The following is a 21,084-nucleotide window of genomic DNA, read 5'->3' on the forward strand; positions in this document are numbered from 1 at the left end:
ACTATATGTGGAAGGAAACCGTGACCTAGGACAAGCTGATGGCATAAGATGTAAGTACAACTCCTCCGGTTTCATATGCAAAAAAAAAATTATTGCGCTAGCTTACGTTGCAGTGCTACCGGGATTTAAAAATAGTTGTGCAAAACGGAGCGTGCCCGCTCCGACTGGCTTTAAAGGGTTAATATCAAATAGTGGTGGGGGGGGGGGGAAGCAAGAAACTGGTTTAAAAATGTCAGAATTGCCAAAAATAAGTTACTGCTTTTACAAAGTGTGGCAGTCTGACACTTCGGTGATGTTCAAAACAAACAATTTGATCATCCATTAATTGGGATAAATAAATGGTTCTTAATATTTTGAACTTTGAGCTTAAATGCATTGAGATGCTGCCATGTGATTAGCTGCTTGGATATTTGCATTAATGAGCATTTGAACATGTGCAAAGTGCAAAAGTGTGAATAAAGGCAGAGATGTGAGAATGTGAGTTTAGTGGAAAACTGAGGGATTTTAAACCAGCATAATCATTTTTGGCTCCTTAAGTTGTGTAATTGCTGCCATTTAAATGTAAATATATACCTAATGAAAACAAAGTAATTCCTAACAGGGCATGCATACCAATCATAAGTTCTATTTTAGAGTCTGATTCTTTATTTACACTATATTCAGCTTAAGTAACTTAGAAACTACATTCTGTGGTATGTGTTTGTACAGTTCAGTGCTAATGCCCAAGCCCGAGCATCTGTGTCACGTCCACACTTGGAGCTGGAAAAAGTCTGAGCAGGGACTGCACATTGTGTTCTGAATGAAACCAGAGTCATGTAGTGAGGGGACAGAAAAGGAGAAAGCAGAGGAAATCCCCCGTGATATCTGCACTTTAAGCTGCTTCCCAACCCAAAAGGACGCCACAGCTGCCAGCAGCATGAAGAATGGGCCGATATGAAACTGCTGATGCCCCCTGGCCACTGTTAGGAGATTGCGATGACAATGTGGATGTCTTCTGAACTCTGAGACTCAACTCAGTCACTGTATTTCCTGTAGCTGATGAAGTGGCCTTTACTCACTCATATGCCCCCTCAAAAAAAAACAAAAAAACAAACGCTTCTACAAATTTCCCATAAATTAAAGTAAATATTTCAGGATATTGCTCACAGACCTACAATTACATCTTTTTCTGTGGTCAAATCAACGTTGATCCTAACTTTTTTTCTCATGCTCCCTTTTCCAAATCTGTTATTATGTGTGTGTGTGTGTGTGTGTGTGTGTGTGTGTGTGTGTGTGTGTGTGTGTGTGTGTGTACACTCACATGCATTGGTCTGCCCTGGAGGTTGCAGCCTTGGCTCTGCTGCGCTCCACTGAGTCTGCCAGGAGATCTCATGGACGCCTCAGTGGAGCGGACTCTTAAAAACACTGCTTACCCAAGGAGATTTATTTAAAGTTACAGAGCAGTACAAAGTGTCTAAAGTCTCTGAGAGAAACTGTGTGTGTGTGTGTGTGTGTGTGTGTGTGTGTGTGTGTGTGTGTGTGTGTGTGTGTGATTCATTGTACATGTGAGACTGTGTTGAAATGCTACAAAAACAAAACAAAAAAATGAAGCCAGTGATGTTTGTGTTATTTCTAAAAGGTGTGTAAACCTTGTCATTTTAATGCAGTATTTCACCACAGCTCATTTGTCATAGTCCAAGCATTTGTTCTCAAGCAACTGTAGTGTTTTTGTTTTTTTTGTTTTTAATCATCTCCCACATTTTACCCCAGAGATAATCATCACACTGCGTTGGCAGATTTCTTCTCTAACAGACTTTGACATGTCGCCTGGTTTCAGTATGCGTTTTCCAACCTGTGTGCGGTATGGATCAGACACTACTGTGCACACATGAGTGTGATTTTTAGGGGGGAACAAACGGTATGAAGGTGCTAATGAAATTGCTCTGTTTGTTGTTTATAAAAATGAATTGCATTTTTGAAGAGCTACACATGCTTGAGGAAATAAATCTGTAAATAGAACCATAGCACCACCTACAAAATTTCAATAAAATTCAGTAAAGTTCAGTAAAAAAAACGACTTGCGTTCCAGATCCAACAGGAAGTCCACCATGTTGATTTTGCACCATTTTTGCCAATTTAATATGGGGTGCTCAAAGCAGCGAGAGCTGTTACTTCCGGTTTGAATTTTAATTGTTTTAATGACTTATCATTGTGTGTAACATAATGTAGAAACTAAGCACTTTGAATCACCTCGCTGTTGAATTGTGCTATATAAATAAACTTGCCCTGCCTTACTTTGAGCCGCTCCTTTATTTGCATAAGGGGTCACCACAGCAGGTAGCAACAAATATTGTTATTTTAATTAATTTAACATCAGGTGCTCTTCCTGACCCAACCCCAAAGGGATTTTGCGTACTGTCATGTTTCCAATTTCAGTCACTGAATGTTTGAGTTTAATGTAAGCTCTACAGTGAATAAATGAAATTCTAATTTGTGTTGTGGTGGTGGAACAAGATAAAGGAACCTTTTCCTCAAGATCACCATGTGGCAGTACGTTGGTTGTCCGTAGGTTCTACACAGAACCACATCCTACTGCTAAAAAGGAAAGGAGCCAGTTGAGGTGGTTCTGTGATCTGGTTAGGATGTCTCCTGGGCGCCTCCCTTTGGAGGTTTTAGCTTAGCCCCTGTCACACAGAAGATAGAAGTCAAAATACACAAAGCACCAATTTCTGTGTGCTATTTTTAATGTTTTTATTTATCTTCCTCCCCCTCGTGGTGAACTTCACCGTTGTTTCCTTTCCTGTAGAAACCATGCTATCTGCATGTGCCTGCTCTGTGCTGGGCAGTCAGTGCACAGTATAGGTTTTTGGGTTTTTTTTTTGTTTTTTGTTTTTTTTTGGGGGGGGGGGTCACTTTTGCGCACAAACCAAACAAATTAGCAAACACTTGCTATAAATTTACTGATTCAAGTGATAAAGGCCCCTGGTTGCATATTATTAACCCCACCGGAAGTTTAAAAGAAGTCTCAGTCTGCTTTTTGTCCATTTAACATCCTGTTGGGTAAAATTGTTGATGAAATAAAGTAAATTCCCTTTGGTGGTATTATGCATTATTGTGCATGTTACTTAGTCTTATTTCTGTGGCATTGTGTTGTGAAAATAAAAACGTCACTGATTTATGGTGTTTGCAGAAACCTTGACTTTGGATGGTCCTGTGTTCTTGGCTTAAATGCATCTGGCATCAGCTTGCCTAAAAGTGTGCTGAGTAGATAATTGCTTTTCCCTGCAATGAGTTGACAGTTTGAAATATGATCAAAAACGCTTAATCTCTTAGGAAAATAATAAGTTAAAGCAACTAGCTGGCAGTCAAATGAAACAATAAAACCATTCTTTTACTTCGCGTGGTAATGCGCTCACACAATATTTACATAAGCTGTTTTAAGGACAAAATCAGCGGGCAGGAAAACCTGGAATACATTTATTATAGTTTTGTGGGTGCGTTTAACACGCTTATGCAACTTGGTCATTCATTCAACTTTGTTATTATTTGCATCTGCTAAAATAAAAATCTTTTCCTCTGTTTTCTCCACAGTACATCAAGATCCCAGCTCCCACTTCAGAGTCTCCTTCTGCCCTCCGTGTCTTTTCCTTTTACTTGTCCAGCGACAGCAAAGACCAGCCACAGGCCAGCTTTGACTGCATCCATCAGTATGTGTCGAGGTATGAATCCGAAACTTATTGTCAGAAGTCGAGTACTATTATCGTCACTGAATCAAGTTCCAACTTTGAGCACCATGGAAGACTAATCAAAAATCTCTTTTCCCCGTTACATTAATCAGCAAAGAATTTTGGCAAATATTTTCAATTAAAAAAAAAAAGAACTCTTTGTTAAAGCTTCAAACTTGGCTATTCTTCTCTGGATAAGCACAGCCAAAAGTTCTCGCTTAATATGCCTGACCGAATTTGCCAGAACACACACACACAACCCCAGTGAACCACCTGCAGACTTAAAATATGTTGCTAACATTTATGTTGGTTATTATCACTTATTAAGACCAAATAGATGTACACACAAACTAGCCAATCACATGGCAACAGCTCAGTACATTTAGGCATGTAAACTGAAGTTCAAACAGACCACCAGAATGGGGAAGAAAGCTGATTTGAGCACAACTATCTTTAGGATTTACAGAGACTGGTCAGAAAAATAAAATATACAGAGAGCGGCAATTCTCTGGATGAAAATACTTGTTGATGCCAGAGGTCAGAGGAGAATGATCAGACTGCTTTGGGTTGATATGAAGGCAACAACTCAAATAATCACTTATTACAGCAAAAGTGTGCAAAAGAGCTTCTCTGTAAGGACAACTTATCGAACCTTTAACCCCCTTATCAGCTAAGAACAAGAAACTAAAAGAAAAATAAAGGATTGCAAAAATGTTTAAACCAAGATCCATCTTGCATTGCATCAACAATTTAGGCTGGTTGGGTGAAGGCCAGCCTCAGATTCAGTCTGGAAGGAGATTTATAATACTGTTTTTTGCTGAATCCACATTTTCAGCCCCCTTCAGTCTGGTAACTGGTTGCCTGCATACATGGCTACTGGCATCCACGTATTGTCTGAAGGTTGCGGCCCAAAAATGTTCCGAATGCAGAAGAAAATGCAAACAAAGAAGTACACCACTACCCACTTCCAGTGGGTCATAAATGGTTATGAAGAAGGATTGCGTATTGCTTGTGCATCATTTCTGGAGAATTTTGCAAAGTACACTTTTGAGCTTCCAGATGTGTAAGTGGTCTGATCCTCTTGTAGTGGCTCATAACCTCAGAAGACACTGTCTCCCTATGCTCGCAAATCAGAAGAGACTGTTTGCTTGCATCTTACCGTACAGACCATGGGGCACTTGTAATTTCCTGTAAATTTCTGGGCCGAACCTCTCATTACTGAGACCCGCGTTGCCTTATTTATGGAGTGGATATGCTTGGAAACTAAAGGTTATGCTCTGTTGCGGCTTCTTGGTGCCAGATGGCTAATTGTGGCCTGAACTTTAACTAGCATTGATTTCAGCCAGTTACTGCAGCCAAGAGAAACCGCACATCAGCATGACAGCAATATCTTGCTCCCGTTGGCCCCTGCATTTGTTTTGAAAATGTCTCAAATTAGCAGGAATTGCTACTTTTTTTATTTTGTTCTGTTTTTTTTTTTGTTTTTTGGATTTTGGCAGCTCTGTAAATCTGATTTATTTGCACCATTAATGGAGCCCAGGTTCTTATTTTAACTTTTTACTTTTGGCCAAGATGATTCTTGTTTTGCAAGCATGCCGACAGGAGCCAAGTTAATCCTGGCGGTTTTTCTACATGGTCTGTCCTGCTCTGAACCAAGATATATAGCCTTTCTCACATGTCACAGGCGGCAGAGCTAAATCTAGACAGTGACATAACATACAGAACCACAGGTTTAGCCAGATTCTGCTGCAAAGCCACTTTCTGATGCAAGGGTTCTGCGCTGGGCATCCTGCTTTGAGATAACTTAAAGGATGTTTTTAAAAAGCAGCAGAATGCCGTGAAGTTCAACAGCTGGCTGTTTTTTATTTTGTAGTGACGGCCGCGAGCAGCTGGAAGGTCAGGGCAGCATCCAGGACAAGATCACTGTGTGTGCCACCGATGATTCCTACCAGATGACCCGCGAGAGGATGTCGCAGGTGGAGAAGGACAGTTGGAGCCGCTCTGCCATTGAGATCAAACCTGGAGCAACACATCCAAGTAAGATTAAGCACAAGGCTTCTGTGGCAGGAAAACTGAAATTGAAGATGACACATCTGCAGATTTTCATGTGGAAGGGCCAAATAGCTTTTTAGTTGGAGAGGGATCAGCAATTTGGATGTGGATAGAAAAGAGGCTGTATAAAAACCCAAATAGAAATCTAATAGCACCAATAAAAGTAAAAGGAATATTTGCCTTGAAAAATATTCCTTTATTTATTGCTTAAAGCTAAAAACCAGATACTTTCCTGTTTTTGATGTGCGATGAAACCTCATGCGTAGGCCGTATTTTTGGTTATACCAAGACAAAAGCTAAGCCTTGTCTCTGATATTTAATGTTTGTCATTGTTCAAAGTCAGAAACTGTCTTTAAACTTTAATTTCAGGGAGTTTCGATTCACTGCCAGGCCCTTACCATCAATCCAACTGAAAAGTATAGTTAATGGAGCCATGTCTCTAATACAAAGATTATTGCAGAATGAGAGCTGTATGGGACGTGCAGGTTTTACTAACTATGACCTGAAAGCTACCTTCTGTGTTTTTTTTTCCCTGTTCGCTAACCTTTGCTGCGGTTATGCAAAACTTTTTCTTGGCACTGTCCTGGACCCCCATGTCAGTGCTGAAGCTCCAGGGAAGCTGCAACTCTAGTTGGTTTAAACCAGATTACTGCATGGATTGTGTAACATCAGATCTTAAGGTGAACATGACAAAGCAGTATAAATTGTAACTCTCACAGAATTTATTAGAAAGAAAGCCAAACTCTATCAAGCACATACAGTGGGGCAAAAAAGTATTTAGTCAGCCACCGATTGTGCAAGTTCCCCCACTTAAAATGATGACAGAGGTCAGTAATTTGCACCAGAGGTACACTTCAACTGTGAGAGACAGAATGTGAAAAAAAAATCCATGAATTCACATGGTAGGATTTGTAAAGAATTTATTCGTAAATCAGGGTGGAAAATAAGTATTTGGTCAATAACAAAAATACAACTCAATACTTTGTAACATAACCTTTGTTGGCAATAACAGAGGTCAAACGTTTACTATAGGTCTTTACCAGGTTTGCACACACAGTAGCTGGTATTTTGGCCCATTCCTCCATGCAGATCTTCTCAAGAGCAGTGATGTTTTGGGGCTGTCGCCGAGCAACACGGACTTTCAACTCCCGCCACAGATTTTCTATGGGGTTGAGGTCTGGAGACTGGCTAGGCCACTCCAGGACTTTCAAATGCTTCTTACGGAGCCACTCCTTTGTTGCCCGGGCGGTGTGTTTTGGATCATTGTCATGTTGGAAGACCCAGCCTCATTTCATCTTCAAAGTTCTCACTGATGGAAGGAGGTTTTGGCTCAAAATCTCACGATACTTGGCCCCATTCATTCTGTCCTTAACACGGATCAGTCGTCCTGTCCCCTTGGCAGAAAAACAGCCCCATAGCATGATGTTTCCACCCCCATGCTTCACAGTAGGTATGGTGTTCTTGGGATGCAACTCAGTATTCTTCTTCCTCCAAACACGACGAGTTGAGTTTATACCAAAAAGTTCTACTTTGGTTTCATCTGACCACATGACATTCTCCCAATCCTCTGCTGTATCATCCATGTGCTCTCTGGCAAACTTCAGACGGGCCTGGACATGCACTGGCTTCAGCAGCGGAACACGTCTGGCACTGCGGGATTTGATTCCCTGCCGTTGTAGTGTGTTACTGATGGTGACCTTTGTTACTTTGGTCCCAGCTCTCTGCAGGTCATTCACCAGGTCCCCCCGTGTGGTTCTGGGATCTTTGCTCACCGTTCTCATGATCATTTTGACCCCACGGGATGAGATCTTGCGTGGAGCCCCAGATCGAGGGAGATTATCAGTGGTCTTGTATGTCTTCCATTTTCTGATGATTGCTCCCACAGTTGATTTTTTCACACCAAGCTGCTTGCCTATTGTAGATTCACTCTTCCCAGTCTGGTGCAGGTCTACAATTCTTTTCCTGGTGTCCTTCGAAAGCTCTTTGGTCTTGGCCATGGCGGAGTTTGGAGTCTGACTGGTTGAGGCTGTGGACAGGTGTCTTTTATACAGATGATGAGGTCAAACAGGTGCCATTCATACAGGTAACGAGTGGGGGACAGAAAAGCTTCTTACAGAAGACGTTACAGGTCTGTGAGAGCCAGGGATTTTCCTTGTTTGAGGTGACCAAATACTTATTTTCCACCCTGATTTACGAATAAATTCTTTACCATGTGAATTCATGGATTTTTTTTTCACATTCTGTCTCTCACAGTTGAAGTGTACCTCTGGTGCAAATTACTGACCTCTGTCATCATTTTAAGTGGGGGAACTTGCACAATCGGTGGCTGACTAAATACTTTTTTGCCCCACTGTATCTGGCACACCATAAATCCGCACACAATAATTATGATATAATTCTCCTTATTTTCATCATGATAAATGACTAATAGAAGTACATATGCATGAAGTTATCTGTTGGACTTACTTTTTCTTTTCCTGTATCGTTCCCCTACATTGACCTGCAAAGCGCAGATTAACCCGTAATGGGATTAGCACAGAGAGACGTATCTTTCACTGCTCTAACATACCCCATCTGTCTTCACTGGAGATACAAGCAATAATCAAGGGCATCTTTACATCTAAGGACAAGTAGCTGCAAGTCTGATCTATAAATAGCAGGTTTCAGATGATATCTCGAGTAAAGTGTTTATCACTTTTTAAAAATCTGTTTATTTTATCTCAGATCTCACTGCCTTAAGATTCTTTTCTCCTTGTACCTTCCCGAGCCTTGTTCTGCTGCAGATTCCTTCCTGTAAAAAAGGGAGCTCTTTCTTCCCACAGTCGCCAGCTTGCATAGGAGATTGTCTGATTGCTGGGGTTCTCTCTCTCTAACCTCAGGAATCCACCAGGCGTGGCTGTGTTACATTCTGACCCCAGTAAAACGGTGCTTGCAATTCCACAGGATGACTCACAAAGTATTTCAGAATTGTCCCAGAAATGTATCCCTGCTTAAAATTGCACAGTTGTATTTTCTTGTCTTTTTCCCCTTTTTCCTTTTTTCTTTTCTTTTCTTTTTTCTTTTAATAAAATCTGAATTAAGCTACATAGAGCAGGTAAGGAGTAAAGACAGGAAATCAGACAAAGAAGGATGATAGATAATCTGGCCAATTTTAAAACATAAAAGACCCCTGGCAGACTAAATTGTGATTCAAAGCCATGCAAAGAACAGAACAAAACTGCACTGCAATCCGATCTCAAAAGCATGCACCTGGTGTTTTCCTTGTGCAATATTATATGTAGACTGAATTCAATTACTGCATCAACTGGAGAAAACTGTTGTTCTCAGAACTACATTTTTAGCAACACAGAAAAGGTTATCAGGTTATAGGTTTACCAGCATAAGAGGACCTTTTGAGAGATATAGGTGTACTGTAATTGGTATAGTAGCAATACAAATAGTATTAACCTTGGTAAAACATGAGACAAGTAACCAATAACTCTTAACTATAGCCATAAAAAATAAACATGCAACATGCAAACACCAACACTAAAATCCTTTCTGTCTATAACTGGACTGCAAAATATAAAAAAATTTCAAGTAAGCACTTGTGAAGCTGATTAGCACAATCTACAATAAGGCAAAAAATATTGAGAAAACTCAGAGGCTAAAACAGCAATACAAGAAAATCAAAGTTAATGTTGCATTCCTGGCCACTGGTTGGTTAATACAGTGATTCAGCTTTTCTATAAGCAATATGAATGCAAACAGGTGGAAAGAAAGGAGAGTATGAAGTTCAACGAGGAGCTCTTCAGGTAGTTCTCAAAACTGCTTGATGCAAAACAGGCTTCTGTTTTGCCACCTGCAATAAAATGTGAAATATCCTGCTTTTTATAAGCCCGCTCCTCGAGGCATACAAAGTATTTATAATTAGATGTTGATTTGATTCATTAACATAATGTGTGTATCTTTTGAGGTAATGTCACCCAAGTTAATCCATCCTAAATCACAGGCAGACTGATGCATCATTGTAGATCTTGTTCTTTTACTTTGTGTTCAGGTAAATGTGTCAAGTACCAGAAGAGGCCAGGCCCACTCCCTGCCTCAGACAGCAGCTTCTCCAAGTACTCTGTGAATAACCGGAGGAATGGCAGTATGGCGACCTCAATGCAGAAGCCCCTGAAGGATCGCATCGTCCACCTACTGGCTCTCAAACCCTACAGAAAACCAGAGCTGCTACTATGGCTGGAAAGAGAAAGAGCAAGCCCCAAAGATAAGGCCGAGCTGGGTGCCATACTGGAGGAGGTACTTAGAAACACTGTTTGTAGACAAAATGTACAAAAACTGAAGCAACTGCATCCATGCAGAGACCACAGAGTGTAAAAAAAGATGGATTTAGCCACTGCAGTGTCATCATGTTGGTTTTCTGGATCCAAAAGGGGATTTCTCGGTAAGAAAGCTGCACCCATTAACTCTGTGGATGCACTGTTCAGACAAAGATATATTTTGTAGTACAAAACTAGTATAATACAAATTGACTCACCATAACTGAAGTAATAACTTGGATAATGCATACCACACAGGAGGCCATACTGTTTGTTCATTAAAATGCTCTAAAACGCTCCAACAGCAGGGTTTAGAGTTCCCTCTGACCACCACCAGTAGGCAACAGGTGAAGTGTCTCGCCCAAGGACACAACAACCGAGACTGTCCAAGCCGGGGCTCGAACCGGCAACCTTCCGATTACAAGGCGAACTCCCAGCTCTTGAGCCACGATCGCCCCGGACAGCTGGTGGTTTCAATAACCAGTAAACAATGATGCAGTGGTTACTTCCATCTTTTATATACAGTTTATGGTTTTTACTTGAAGCCATCATGACCTTGAAAATGCATAACTCCTACAGATTGTCCCAAAGGGGGAAAATGAGTGTAGAGACAAACATTTTTTTCCCTTAAACATCATGTAAACATGTTTGCACCGGTTGCTGCTTGGCACACACGTGTGCCTAACGCAGCATCTCATGCATATATTGTTTTTCAAATGTAGACTTTGTACATTATACTCCCTGAACATCCTTAAACACCCCTAATTGTCATTATATAAAACTTTAAAAAACACGCTATGGTTTTGCACATTATACCAAGACAACAGTGATTTACATTTCCAGCCAAGCAAATCTGCTTGTGTTGGCTCTGTTTTTGCACACTATATGGCCATTGCCTGACATTCAACGAATATCACATTGTGAAAATCAAGTATGTGTTTCCCTACTATATTTAACATTTAAAAAAAAACAATACATTTTGACACTGTCAGAGTGTCTGAAAGGTACTTAAAAGCTCTGAACAACACAGATCTGTGGTAATGTGTGTGCTGACAGAGACCAGGACCGTTTGTGCTTTAATGAAAGCCGGGATCTAATTTTAAGAAGTTTCTTTTGCTTTCCTGTAATTTTTTTTGAGTTATTCCTAAGTGATGTTTGTTTGTGTGTTTTGCAGGCCTTCTGCTAGTTGATGTCTGTACACGCATGTGGTTCTTGTCTCACTGCGTAAGAGTAATTAGGTCGCTGCTGTAATTGTGTCTTCAGAGATTGTTTGCTATTGGGCAGACTCCTCTGTCTGGAGGCTTCAGAAAGATAGATGTCTTTAGAGAATGTGAGGGGAAAAAATCTGGGACGCTCGGATGGAAACGGAAACGCCGAGAAAGTGTTGTTGCTTTTCAGGAATGTTTCGGGTTTAGCACATAATGGATCCAGGTAGTGGCAGCTTTTGTGTTTTTAAGTTTCTGAGTAGTCTTTTTATTTATTTTTCTACCATTTCATATTTTATTATCCCAATCGAAACAAGTTTGCAAGAAGCCCAACTTACTGACAAATTAGTAGGCGGTTGATATCGATTGCTATTACATATGTGAGGGTATGTTAAAAATAAAAAAAAGAGGTTTAGTATATTTTAAGGATTAAAAATTACCACAAAGATAATTTTTAACCGTTTTTTGATGTTTTTGTTGTAATCCAGTCTGCATTCATTGCTAATGGCTTCTCAATCACAAGTCAATACCAGTTGTCCACATCCTGGATTATACTCTTTTGACAGCTAGAATGACTGAAATATGTAAAATGGACTTAATGTTTCATCCGATATGATTCAAAATGAGTGATTGAACCCATAAATCCACAAGGAAAGCATTTAGAGGTCAGCACTGAGATTCTGTATGACTGAGAGTGTTTTTGCAACCACAGCTATCATCATGAATCCAAGGTTAAGGCACTTATGACTTGGCTACTCTTGTGACCAAGAAACCACCCTCATCTTTTATTCCAATCATCTGCATGGTGCTTTCTGTCACTGCAGTGGGTGTGTTTGAATGGCAGACTCCTGTCGCCATAACAGATTGAAGGCAGCAGCTTTGTATTCTCTGCAAAAGGCTTAAAAGAAATAAAGGTGTTGGCTACTTTTCCTGAGAAAGGATGTTCCTCACTTTTACATGACTGATCAGATGAAAGAAGTGTGTCTGAGAGATTTGTTGCATGAGGACATTAAATGAGGCATATGCCTGGTCAGAAAGGGCTCCAACCTTCCTAACAGTAACAGCCAGAGTCTGTATGACTGAGATGTTTAGCCAAAATACAATGACTTAAATTCTGTCTTAATTAAGAAGTAAAAATGTGTGCGTCATCCAGGAAAAATAACCTCTTGTTCCCTACTTTCTAACCACTTTCTGGCAAACAAATTTGATGACTAACTGTTGAACATATGGCAATATTTAACTGCTATTGAAGCAGATGCTTTCCTCTGGGGCTGGTGGAGACCAAAAACAGAGCTAAAAACGGTGAACGTCACATTAAAATTCCCCATTTGGCATGGAGTAACTAATAAATAACATTTTTTCTAACTTTAATAGGAATTTGAATTAACATTGTGTGTTGTGTGATATTTCTTTAGGTGGCCAAATTGAACCCCAAAGACAGCAGCTACTCACTGAGAGATGACTTCTACAGGCATGTGCAGAGAGACTGGCCAGGCTACAACGAGGAGGAGAAGCAGCTTGTCAGCCGGCTGCTGGCCAGGTGGGCTAGAGGCAGGGGGTCCCATAAGGATGCAAGTTATGCGCTCTCATTAAACAGCTTGTTTTTGTGTAACGTGCTGTACGTAAACATGCCCTTTCACTTTTATGCCTGATATATCTTATTTATTAATTCCCCGGTGGTACTGGTGTTAGCTCATAAATAACAAGATGATGACTGAATCACTGAAACTTCATTTTGCACTTGTTATTTGCCGCATTAGAAAAGTAAGGTCTCCTGCACATCTTCTTTCACTCCCACGTGTTTCTGTATAGGTGCTAGTCAGCCCTCAGAGGCAGACCTTGTGTGTCCTTGCTAGACAGAGAATCTTTTTCACCTTTAAGCTCGGCCTTATTCGGGCTTCTGTAAACCAGCAAGACTAGGTGTTTATGAAATTCCCAAAGGTGCTTTGGTTGTGTCTGATTGCTTTGTTCTCTCTTTCTGTTTGATAGGAAGTTGCAGCCACATATTGGCAACCAGTCGCGAAATCCTCATCCAAACCCATCAGTACTGAGGACGTCAGAGGATCAAAGCATAGCAAAAAATCCTGCAGTGGTAAATAGCTGTATTGTTCTCCATTTACCTTATAGTATGTGTGAAAGTGGTTGATGGGGTTCTGAACAGATGTTCCTTTGTTACGTCAGTGTAAATGTGTGCCCTTTGCCCTCTAGTCTTTATCTTTGTCTGCTGGAATTAAAGTTTATTCATGAAGTTTGTATGAAAATGTTTCAGAGATGTATTTCGTTTTTTCCCTGTCTGTTTCCCTAGAAACGCCCTGTGCCTTTTGACTCACAGGAAAGACTAGCAGCTAAGAGACAAAAACTCACAGACCAGAGGTTACAACAGCAGCCAGCTGTAAACAGACTCTTAAACAATAAAGGAGGACACGATGATGCAACTCCTACCCTTAACCCAAGTTTCCACACAAAGACTGAGTTTCAAAGGACAGATAACCATACTGATAGCCAAAATGGTTTACCAGGGAGCCATAATTCCTTTCCTCTAATGCACAAACTATCTAGCACTTCTGACACGCCTGTTTCAGAGACCAGGGAGCAAGAACCCAAAGTAAGCAGCCTCCAGCCAACCCAGCGTGACTCCAACTGTGCTCAGCCACAGCTCGCCAACAGCCAGCACAGAAAGAAGAAATCGAAAAAGCACAAGGACAAGGAGCGCGAGAAATTGAAAGACGACCATAGGACTGACTGGTTAAAGACGAATAATGAGCTCGAGAAGAATCCAGACAAACTTGACAGTAAGGCCTTTTCCCCCCTGTGTATTTAAAAAAAACAAAACTAAAAAACATCTTGTAATGTTTTCCAGATCATTAAGTCAGTGATTGTAGTTTTGCTTTTTCATCCAACATTCCCCCAAATTCCTGTCAGCTGGATTTAAATGCCCCTTCATCATTGCTGCCTCTCGTGTTAAATTAAACTACTTCCCATTTATTTTGGCACTGGCGCTGTTTCGTCCATTTAAATCCAACTAGATAGTCGTATTAGCAAAAAGTTAAACAGGTGTGCCTAATAAATGGGCAGGTGAGTGCATGTGAAGTCCCCCCTTGCAACCCAGTGCTGTATCAGCACAGTATTATCTCATGACTGTATGTGCTTCCTGAAGCTCCCCCTCTTGAGTCCTCAGTGTGTTATGTGGCTGACTGACTCAACAACAGCTTGGGTCTCTAAGCCTAGAGGTCTCCTGACACCCACAGGCTCTTAGCTAGTCTGAACAGAGGCAGAGATGAACACACACACACAAACACACACACAGACACACTGTGGCTTTTAGCAAAACAAAAAACACATTGCTTAATATTCAGACAATGGCAAAGATCCACATGGATGACTGTACTGATTTGACTACAGCTAATGATATTTTCTTTTTCTTACGTTCTTGCTCCAGATCCTGACATAACAAATACTGTGGTTTCTGAGGAGAAGCCAGATTATGTGCTGTAAGTCTGAACATGTTTTCAAGTTATTTTTCCATGACCTGCTAGAATCTTTTGCTTTTGTTAAAATGAAGTAGATGACAAGGATTCAAGAACAAACTGTGTAGGATGACATTGTTGGCTTGTGCTACCATCTCGTGGCAGAAAGAGGTTCTACACAAGAAGTAAACGAAATTAGGGAAATAGGCAGTTTAGAAATTTGCATAAAAAATATTGTGATTGTATCTCTAGGAAAGAATTCATATGGAAGAGTGTCTCTTGAAGGCTCAATGTTGCATAAGATTATTTCTATCTTCTGTGGTGGTCCTTACATTATCACACACTATGTTTCTGTGTCTACTTATAGAAAATACAGCCCCATAGCAAGTTTAGAGCAACGTGAGCAGTACCAGGAGGATTTCTGCGCCGAGTACGATGAGTACAAAGACCTCCATTCCCGGATTGCCACCATAACTCACATGTTCGTTCAGCTGGGCTCTAAAATCAAGAGCCTGTCCCCTGGTACTCAAGAATATAAGGTACATGATATATGCAGATATGCAAGTGCTCAGTTTGGACTGTTATTCTCTATGTGGAAACTAATATGAACAACTTTGTGTTTTGTACCATTTAGACAATGGAAGACCAAATACTAGAAAAGTACAACAAGTATCGCAAGGTAAGTCAGACACATTGAAGTTGTTTTTCTTGTAGTTCACATATTTGAGATTTATTTCAGATTTATCATCTGTTGCTCCTCTTTTTTTGTGCTCTTATAGTCTTAAATGTACATTTCAACACTTAAATAGCTTGATTTTTTTAAGCAATTAAATTCTGTGAAAGCTTGTTTTATGAAACAGCGAGTAGTTAACCTAAACTAAACAAAGACAATCGTTAAGATTGAACCTCAATATGTTAGTGGTTGAGAAAGAAATTGTTTTATTTATTGTTTATTTTTTATTTATTTGAGAGAATGTGGATTGTATGGTGTAGGCTGGCACTAGTTTAACAAGGTTTTTTGCAGTTGCTCTATTTAGGATTTCTACCTGTCTACTATGTAAGTTATGTAAGCGTGAACATAGAGGAAAACCATGTGAAACTCTTTTAATAATACACTTTTTTTTTGTTGTCTCCACAGAAGTTCCCCGGTTACCGGGAAGAAAAGAAACGCTGCGAGTATCTTCACGAAAAACTTTCATATATCAAGCAGCTCATCATGGACTATGACGTCTCTAAAGCTTCCTCGTAGCAGATTTTCATTATATGCATACACAAACAGAGTGTCAAACAAAGAGTTTTTATATGGTGAAAAGGTTTTATATGAAAAAGGCAGACACTATTGCAGACCACAAAGGATGCCCTGAGCGTTGATGATATTAAATCTATAGAAGATTTCTATTGTGGTCTTTTAGTTGTGTAGTTATGACTTCTTAAAAGATATCTCATGGATTTAAGAAGTCAGAGGGAGAGACAAAGAGAGAGTCTTGGCACTAATGAGGACTGTGAACCTCACTTTGCCAAGACGGATACATTTCCTAAAACCTTCTGTCAGCCAGACTCGGTGTCAGACATTTGAATTGAAATATATCAAAGGTAGAAGTGACTTTAACTTATTCCCTTTGTTTTTGAGACTTGCTCAGTCAAACGTTGCCTCAGGCGGTTTTTCACTCTCTCTTTTTTTTTTAACATTTAAAAGATTTAAATAAGCAGCATAAAAGAGACACTACTGTTCAGGTTCCTATCAAAGCACCCTAATTTGCGATTAATGACAGAAGCTGTGCACTGCAAAGAAAAAGAAAATGAAATGATTTAAATAATTTTTTCAGATTTATCCTTCATGTCTTATTGTGCAAAGTGAGTGAGATTTTTCCCCCCTCTTTTTCCACCTGCAGTGCTTCAGGCATTTATCTTGGAGGAAGGGATGTTTTAGAGTTCTGCATTACATTTATTCTGTACTGGAAATAAGTGGAATAATTGTCACCCTGTGGCAAAACAAAAAGTCATGTAAGATAATGACATTTTGCGATGCAGCCAGTAAGAGGTTCCTGCTCTTTAGCTGGAGTCAGCTGGTTTCTTACTTTTTATGAAGTATGCGATCTTCACATTTCACACACTAAATTGATTCGGGCTCATTTTGAAAGCTGCTGAATCCAACGAGCAAAAACTTGTTCTCAATTACCTGGTTGAACATGTTAAGAGCTTCAGGTTCACATGAAACTTACTGCAATAAGTCGATATGTGCCGTATTTATAAAGTATTTATTAAGTACACTCCCTTTCTTTTGCTAAACTGACCAAAATGCTCAGACGTCATTAATAAGCAAGCAGCAAGTCTAGTTTAAAGTATTTAAACCTACTGGAAAGAAGTGTCTTTGTCTCTTTTTACATAGAACTACTGATGTATTTATTTTGAAAGGATTTTCTTCATTCCTGTGTCGCTGGTCTCCACGGATCGTGGTAGCCGGTCTTGGTAGATCTAAGTGTTTGTATCCAAGCAAGAGAGGGAAAAGTTGTAGATGAAAGTATCATAACTTACTGTGTGTTTTGTCTCTGCAGCCCCAAAGGACTCTAAATATTAAAAGATTGATATAGCTACAGAAGGCCTTGGAAGCAGTGAATAGACACGTCACCTAACTCTCCGGCTATGTTTGAAACCATTCACTTGTACACTATAAAATAGATTTAAAAAAAAAAAGAATGAGGCACATAGCAAACCTGTTACTTTAAACTTCAGTGCTGCTTGTGAACATTTTTATATCACAATGGCAAAAAACTACTTTATTTTTTTTTCATGAATTGGCACATTGATGTGGCAAGGATATTGGAAAGTTGTGTGGGGTCAGTTATGATCCTGGAAATCTGTGCAAGGTTTTCAACATCATGGGGTTTGATTTATTGTAATTTTCCACTTCTAAGTACTACATCGTGGTGTTTTGTAGTGAGCCATGGCTCATAGAGACAAAGCAACAAGGTTTACTGCAGCAGAAGCCTTGATGCAATGAAAGCAGCTCAGTTAGATGAAAACGGTTAAATGAACAGAACAGTTTGCATTCATTTTAGTAGGCACACTTGTTCAACTCATTTTTAAAGACCAAATCAGCCAATCACATGGCAGCAACTCAATGCATTTAGGCATGTAGGCAAGACGACCTGCTGAAGTTCAAACCAAGCATCAGAATGGGGAAGAAAGGTGATTAAGTGCCTTTGAAGTTGGCGCGGTTGTTTGTGCTAGAATCCCAGCTGGTCTGTGCATTTCAGAAACTGCTGACCTGCTGGGATTTTTCCCACACCACCAACTCTATGGTTTACAGACAATGGTCCAAAAAAAGAAAATATCCAGTGAGTGGCTGTTCTCTGGGCAAAAATGCTTTGTTGATGTCACAGGAGAATAACCAGACTGATTCAGGCTGACAGGAAGGCAACAGTAACCACTTCTTAAAACTGAGGGATGCAGTTTGAACATTGCAGCAGAATGCCACACTGGTTGGCACTCCTGTCAGCTAAGAACAGGCTACAGTTTCAGCACACTCACCAAAATTGGGGAAAAAAGACTGAAAAAATGTTACTCAGTCTGAGGAGTCTTCGTTTCAGCTGTTACACTCAGATGGTGGGGACAGAATTTGGCATTTTCTCGGCACACTTTGGCCCCTTACCACACGAGCATCGTTTAAATAATGATAATGACCATTAGGATAAGGCGACCTGTCACAACGTTCAAATCATCTCAAACTGGTTTTTCAACACGACAATGAGTTCACTATATTCAAATGAGCTCCACAGCCACTACATTACAATTGAATAGAGCACCTTTGAGATACAGTGGGTTAAGAAATCCACATTGTGGATGTGCAGGTGACAAATCTGCAGCAGCTGTGTAAAGCTGTCATGTCAATATGGACCAAAATCTCTGAGGAATGTTTTCAGCACCTTGTTGAATATGTGCTGTTCTGAAGGCAAACAGGGGTCCAAACCCATGCTAGCCAGATATACCTAATGAAGTGTCCGCGTAGGTACGATGAACATAAATGCCGTCATTAAAGAAGTATTCCTGTGTAAACTGGATAATTAACCCCACAAAGTCATTTTACTTATGAGAAAAGTTCACCTTTATGAGGGTTGATGTTCATATCGTGTTGCTTTTTTTTTTTGGCTTATTAGAAAAGAAAAGTCGTTAACTGAGGATGTTTTATAGTGTACAGTGACTGGTTTTAAGAAGCTGCCACTATATTGGTAAAATGTGTGCATTTGCTAACTTACTATATGTTGTAGTATTTAGGTATTTTAAGCTTGGAGAGCTGATTCTCAACTTTTAATCAGTGCCTATTCAGAGTGTATTTGTCCATTGTGGCTGCAGCTTTTGTATTGAATGTCATTACACAGTCATTGACATAGAAGCCTTAAGGATACTTGTATAGTCTTCAAACTGCCAATATCAAGATGGTCATTATCCATACACACACTCATCTGTTATCTGCCTTATTGCCACTGTTTGCTGTTTAAAACTGTTTAAATGATTGCCAACAGTGGCTTTCTGTATTCTTAATGTAATTTAACGTTCTCTGTTTCCTGTGATGACATTGCTTACTCATTTGTTGCATTTGTAATCCTTCTGGTACATTTTTGCTTTATACATCACTGAGGTAAATGTGCAGGCATTCGCCATTAAGAATAACACTTATATATTTCTAATGCTGCCGATATTCCTGTTGACACCCTGTTTTACTTTCTGAGCACACAGAGTAGTTTGATTTGAAAATTTGCCTTTTAGTGATTTCGGCCGTATTTCAAGCACAAAAAGCCCAATCTTAAAAGTAACAATTGACGAACAAGTGGTAATTATGAAAAGATTTATAGAAAGAAAGGAATTGATGTGTCAGATTATTGATGGAAAACCATAATTATATTTGGATTGTTGTGATTAAGAGGGTATGATTATATTTGGGCGATTGAGCAGGATAAAAGTATCACCAACAATGAAGACCCCGAGAGGAGCGTATGCATTATGAACTGCATTTTACAGTTGTGTACTTTCTCTTCTTCTATTGTGCAAATTTCAAACAAATAAAACCATCAAAGAGATCTATAACCACAGACATTTTTCTTTGTATATCGCTCTTATTTTTTTTTTGTGCACACAGCAATCATGTTTTCTTTATGCACACAGGCACCCTCATATACAGGTATAAGTAGAAGCCAAGAAATTATTGTATAAGACATTTTATTATCTGTTTTATAAAGGGCTAAACAACAATGTTGTCAGTTTGTGATAAAAATCCATTTGCAGATGATTATCCTGCAGCAAGAGAGTTTTCCTTTATCAAAAGTGTAAGAACTGCAAACTTTAAAACTTAAAATAAAGTGTCAAATGTAAAGAATGGGCTAAATCAAGATCTTTAAAATTCAAGCTTTTAGATCCTGAATAATAATATGTTTTGTTTCCTTAATTGTTAAAGCGAAGGCCAGCTGTGGCTGGCTATAAAATCAGTGCAATTTCATATCATTATAATGCTTCACATGCATGAAACAGTCCTATTAATTTTGTGTTTTGGTATACTTGGAGGATAATTGTAAACTGTATAATAAAGATGGTCATAGCATGCGTTTTGAAAGCCACATTCATTTTATTATAATTGCTGCATTTTTGCCTGTTTAGCTGGAAGTTACCATATTTGAGAATGTAGGTTAAGTCATCAGCTAACACTAGTAACTTTGGTTAGCAAGCTGCATTGATAAACTGTACAGATGCAGTGGCTGAATACACACATCTGCTACTTACTGCAAAGATACAGACTAACTGGTATCCAGATGGATGAGATCTGAAAACATTCACAGAGTTGGAAGGCGGGACTTGAGGCACAAAACACTATTTTATGTACTGTTAACTACCATGTTATAAAAGGAGAACAACAGAAGACCATCAGCTTGTCTCTATGTTGACCTCATCCCAGTATCATTCTCCAACTTGCAATGAAAAACACAGACCAGTTCAGATAAGTTTTGGCTGCTTATTCATGTGTGCTGGGTTCAGCGGGTTGAGTAGTTGCAAGGCTGAAATGCTTGAAGAGTTCTATTAAAATGATAGCACAAAAGAAATACTGTTGATGACTGCTGCTGTGATTTTGTGTTATATAAATAAAATTGGGAGCGACCACCAGAGAAACTGCACTCGTTGGTATTATAATTGGTTTGAATTTTTAGCTGCAGAGGTTGCTGCTTAGTGCAAAAAAAATGTGTCTTTAATGCGTGTAAACTCTTTCTATACATCATGCAGATGTTGGCACTTGCAGTAGGCAAAGATTGGTCCACTCGTCTAACAGGAGAGGGGGAACAGATAAATATGCATATGCTATAAG

The 21,084-nt window shown here is 39.6% G+C and overlaps 1 protein-coding gene across 1 annotated transcript in view; it reads left to right on the forward strand.

Annotated features, from left to right (window-relative positions):
• The window catches only part of LOC146525920 (RNA polymerase II elongation factor ELL-like), a 39,904-nt gene extending 20,094 nt beyond the window's left edge, over positions 1–19,810 (forward strand). Inside the window, exons 3-12 of the mRNA XM_085157068.1 lie at positions 3,571–3,698; positions 5,578–5,741; positions 9,796–10,040; positions 12,681–12,805; positions 13,255–13,357; positions 13,571–14,057; positions 14,705–14,756; positions 15,100–15,271; positions 15,367–15,411; positions 15,871–19,810. Coding sequence (XP_085013194.1) covers positions 3,571–3,698; positions 5,578–5,741; positions 9,796–10,040; positions 12,681–12,805; positions 13,255–13,357; positions 13,571–14,057; positions 14,705–14,756; positions 15,100–15,271; positions 15,367–15,411; positions 15,871–15,981 — 1,632 coding nt within the window. The 3' untranslated portion in view covers positions 15,982–19,810. The remainder of the gene's footprint in view (positions 1–3,570; positions 3,699–5,577; positions 5,742–9,795; positions 10,041–12,680; positions 12,806–13,254; positions 13,358–13,570; positions 14,058–14,704; positions 14,757–15,099; positions 15,272–15,366; positions 15,412–15,870) is intronic.
• The last annotated feature ends 1,274 nt before the right edge of the window (positions 19,811–21,084 follow it).

This window comes from Neolamprologus multifasciatus, chromosome 1, assembly GCF_963576455.1.
Source record: "Neolamprologus multifasciatus chromosome 1, fNeoMul1.2, whole genome shotgun sequence".
Classification (NCBI taxonomy): Eukaryota; Metazoa; Chordata; class Actinopteri; order Cichliformes; family Cichlidae; genus Neolamprologus; species Neolamprologus multifasciatus.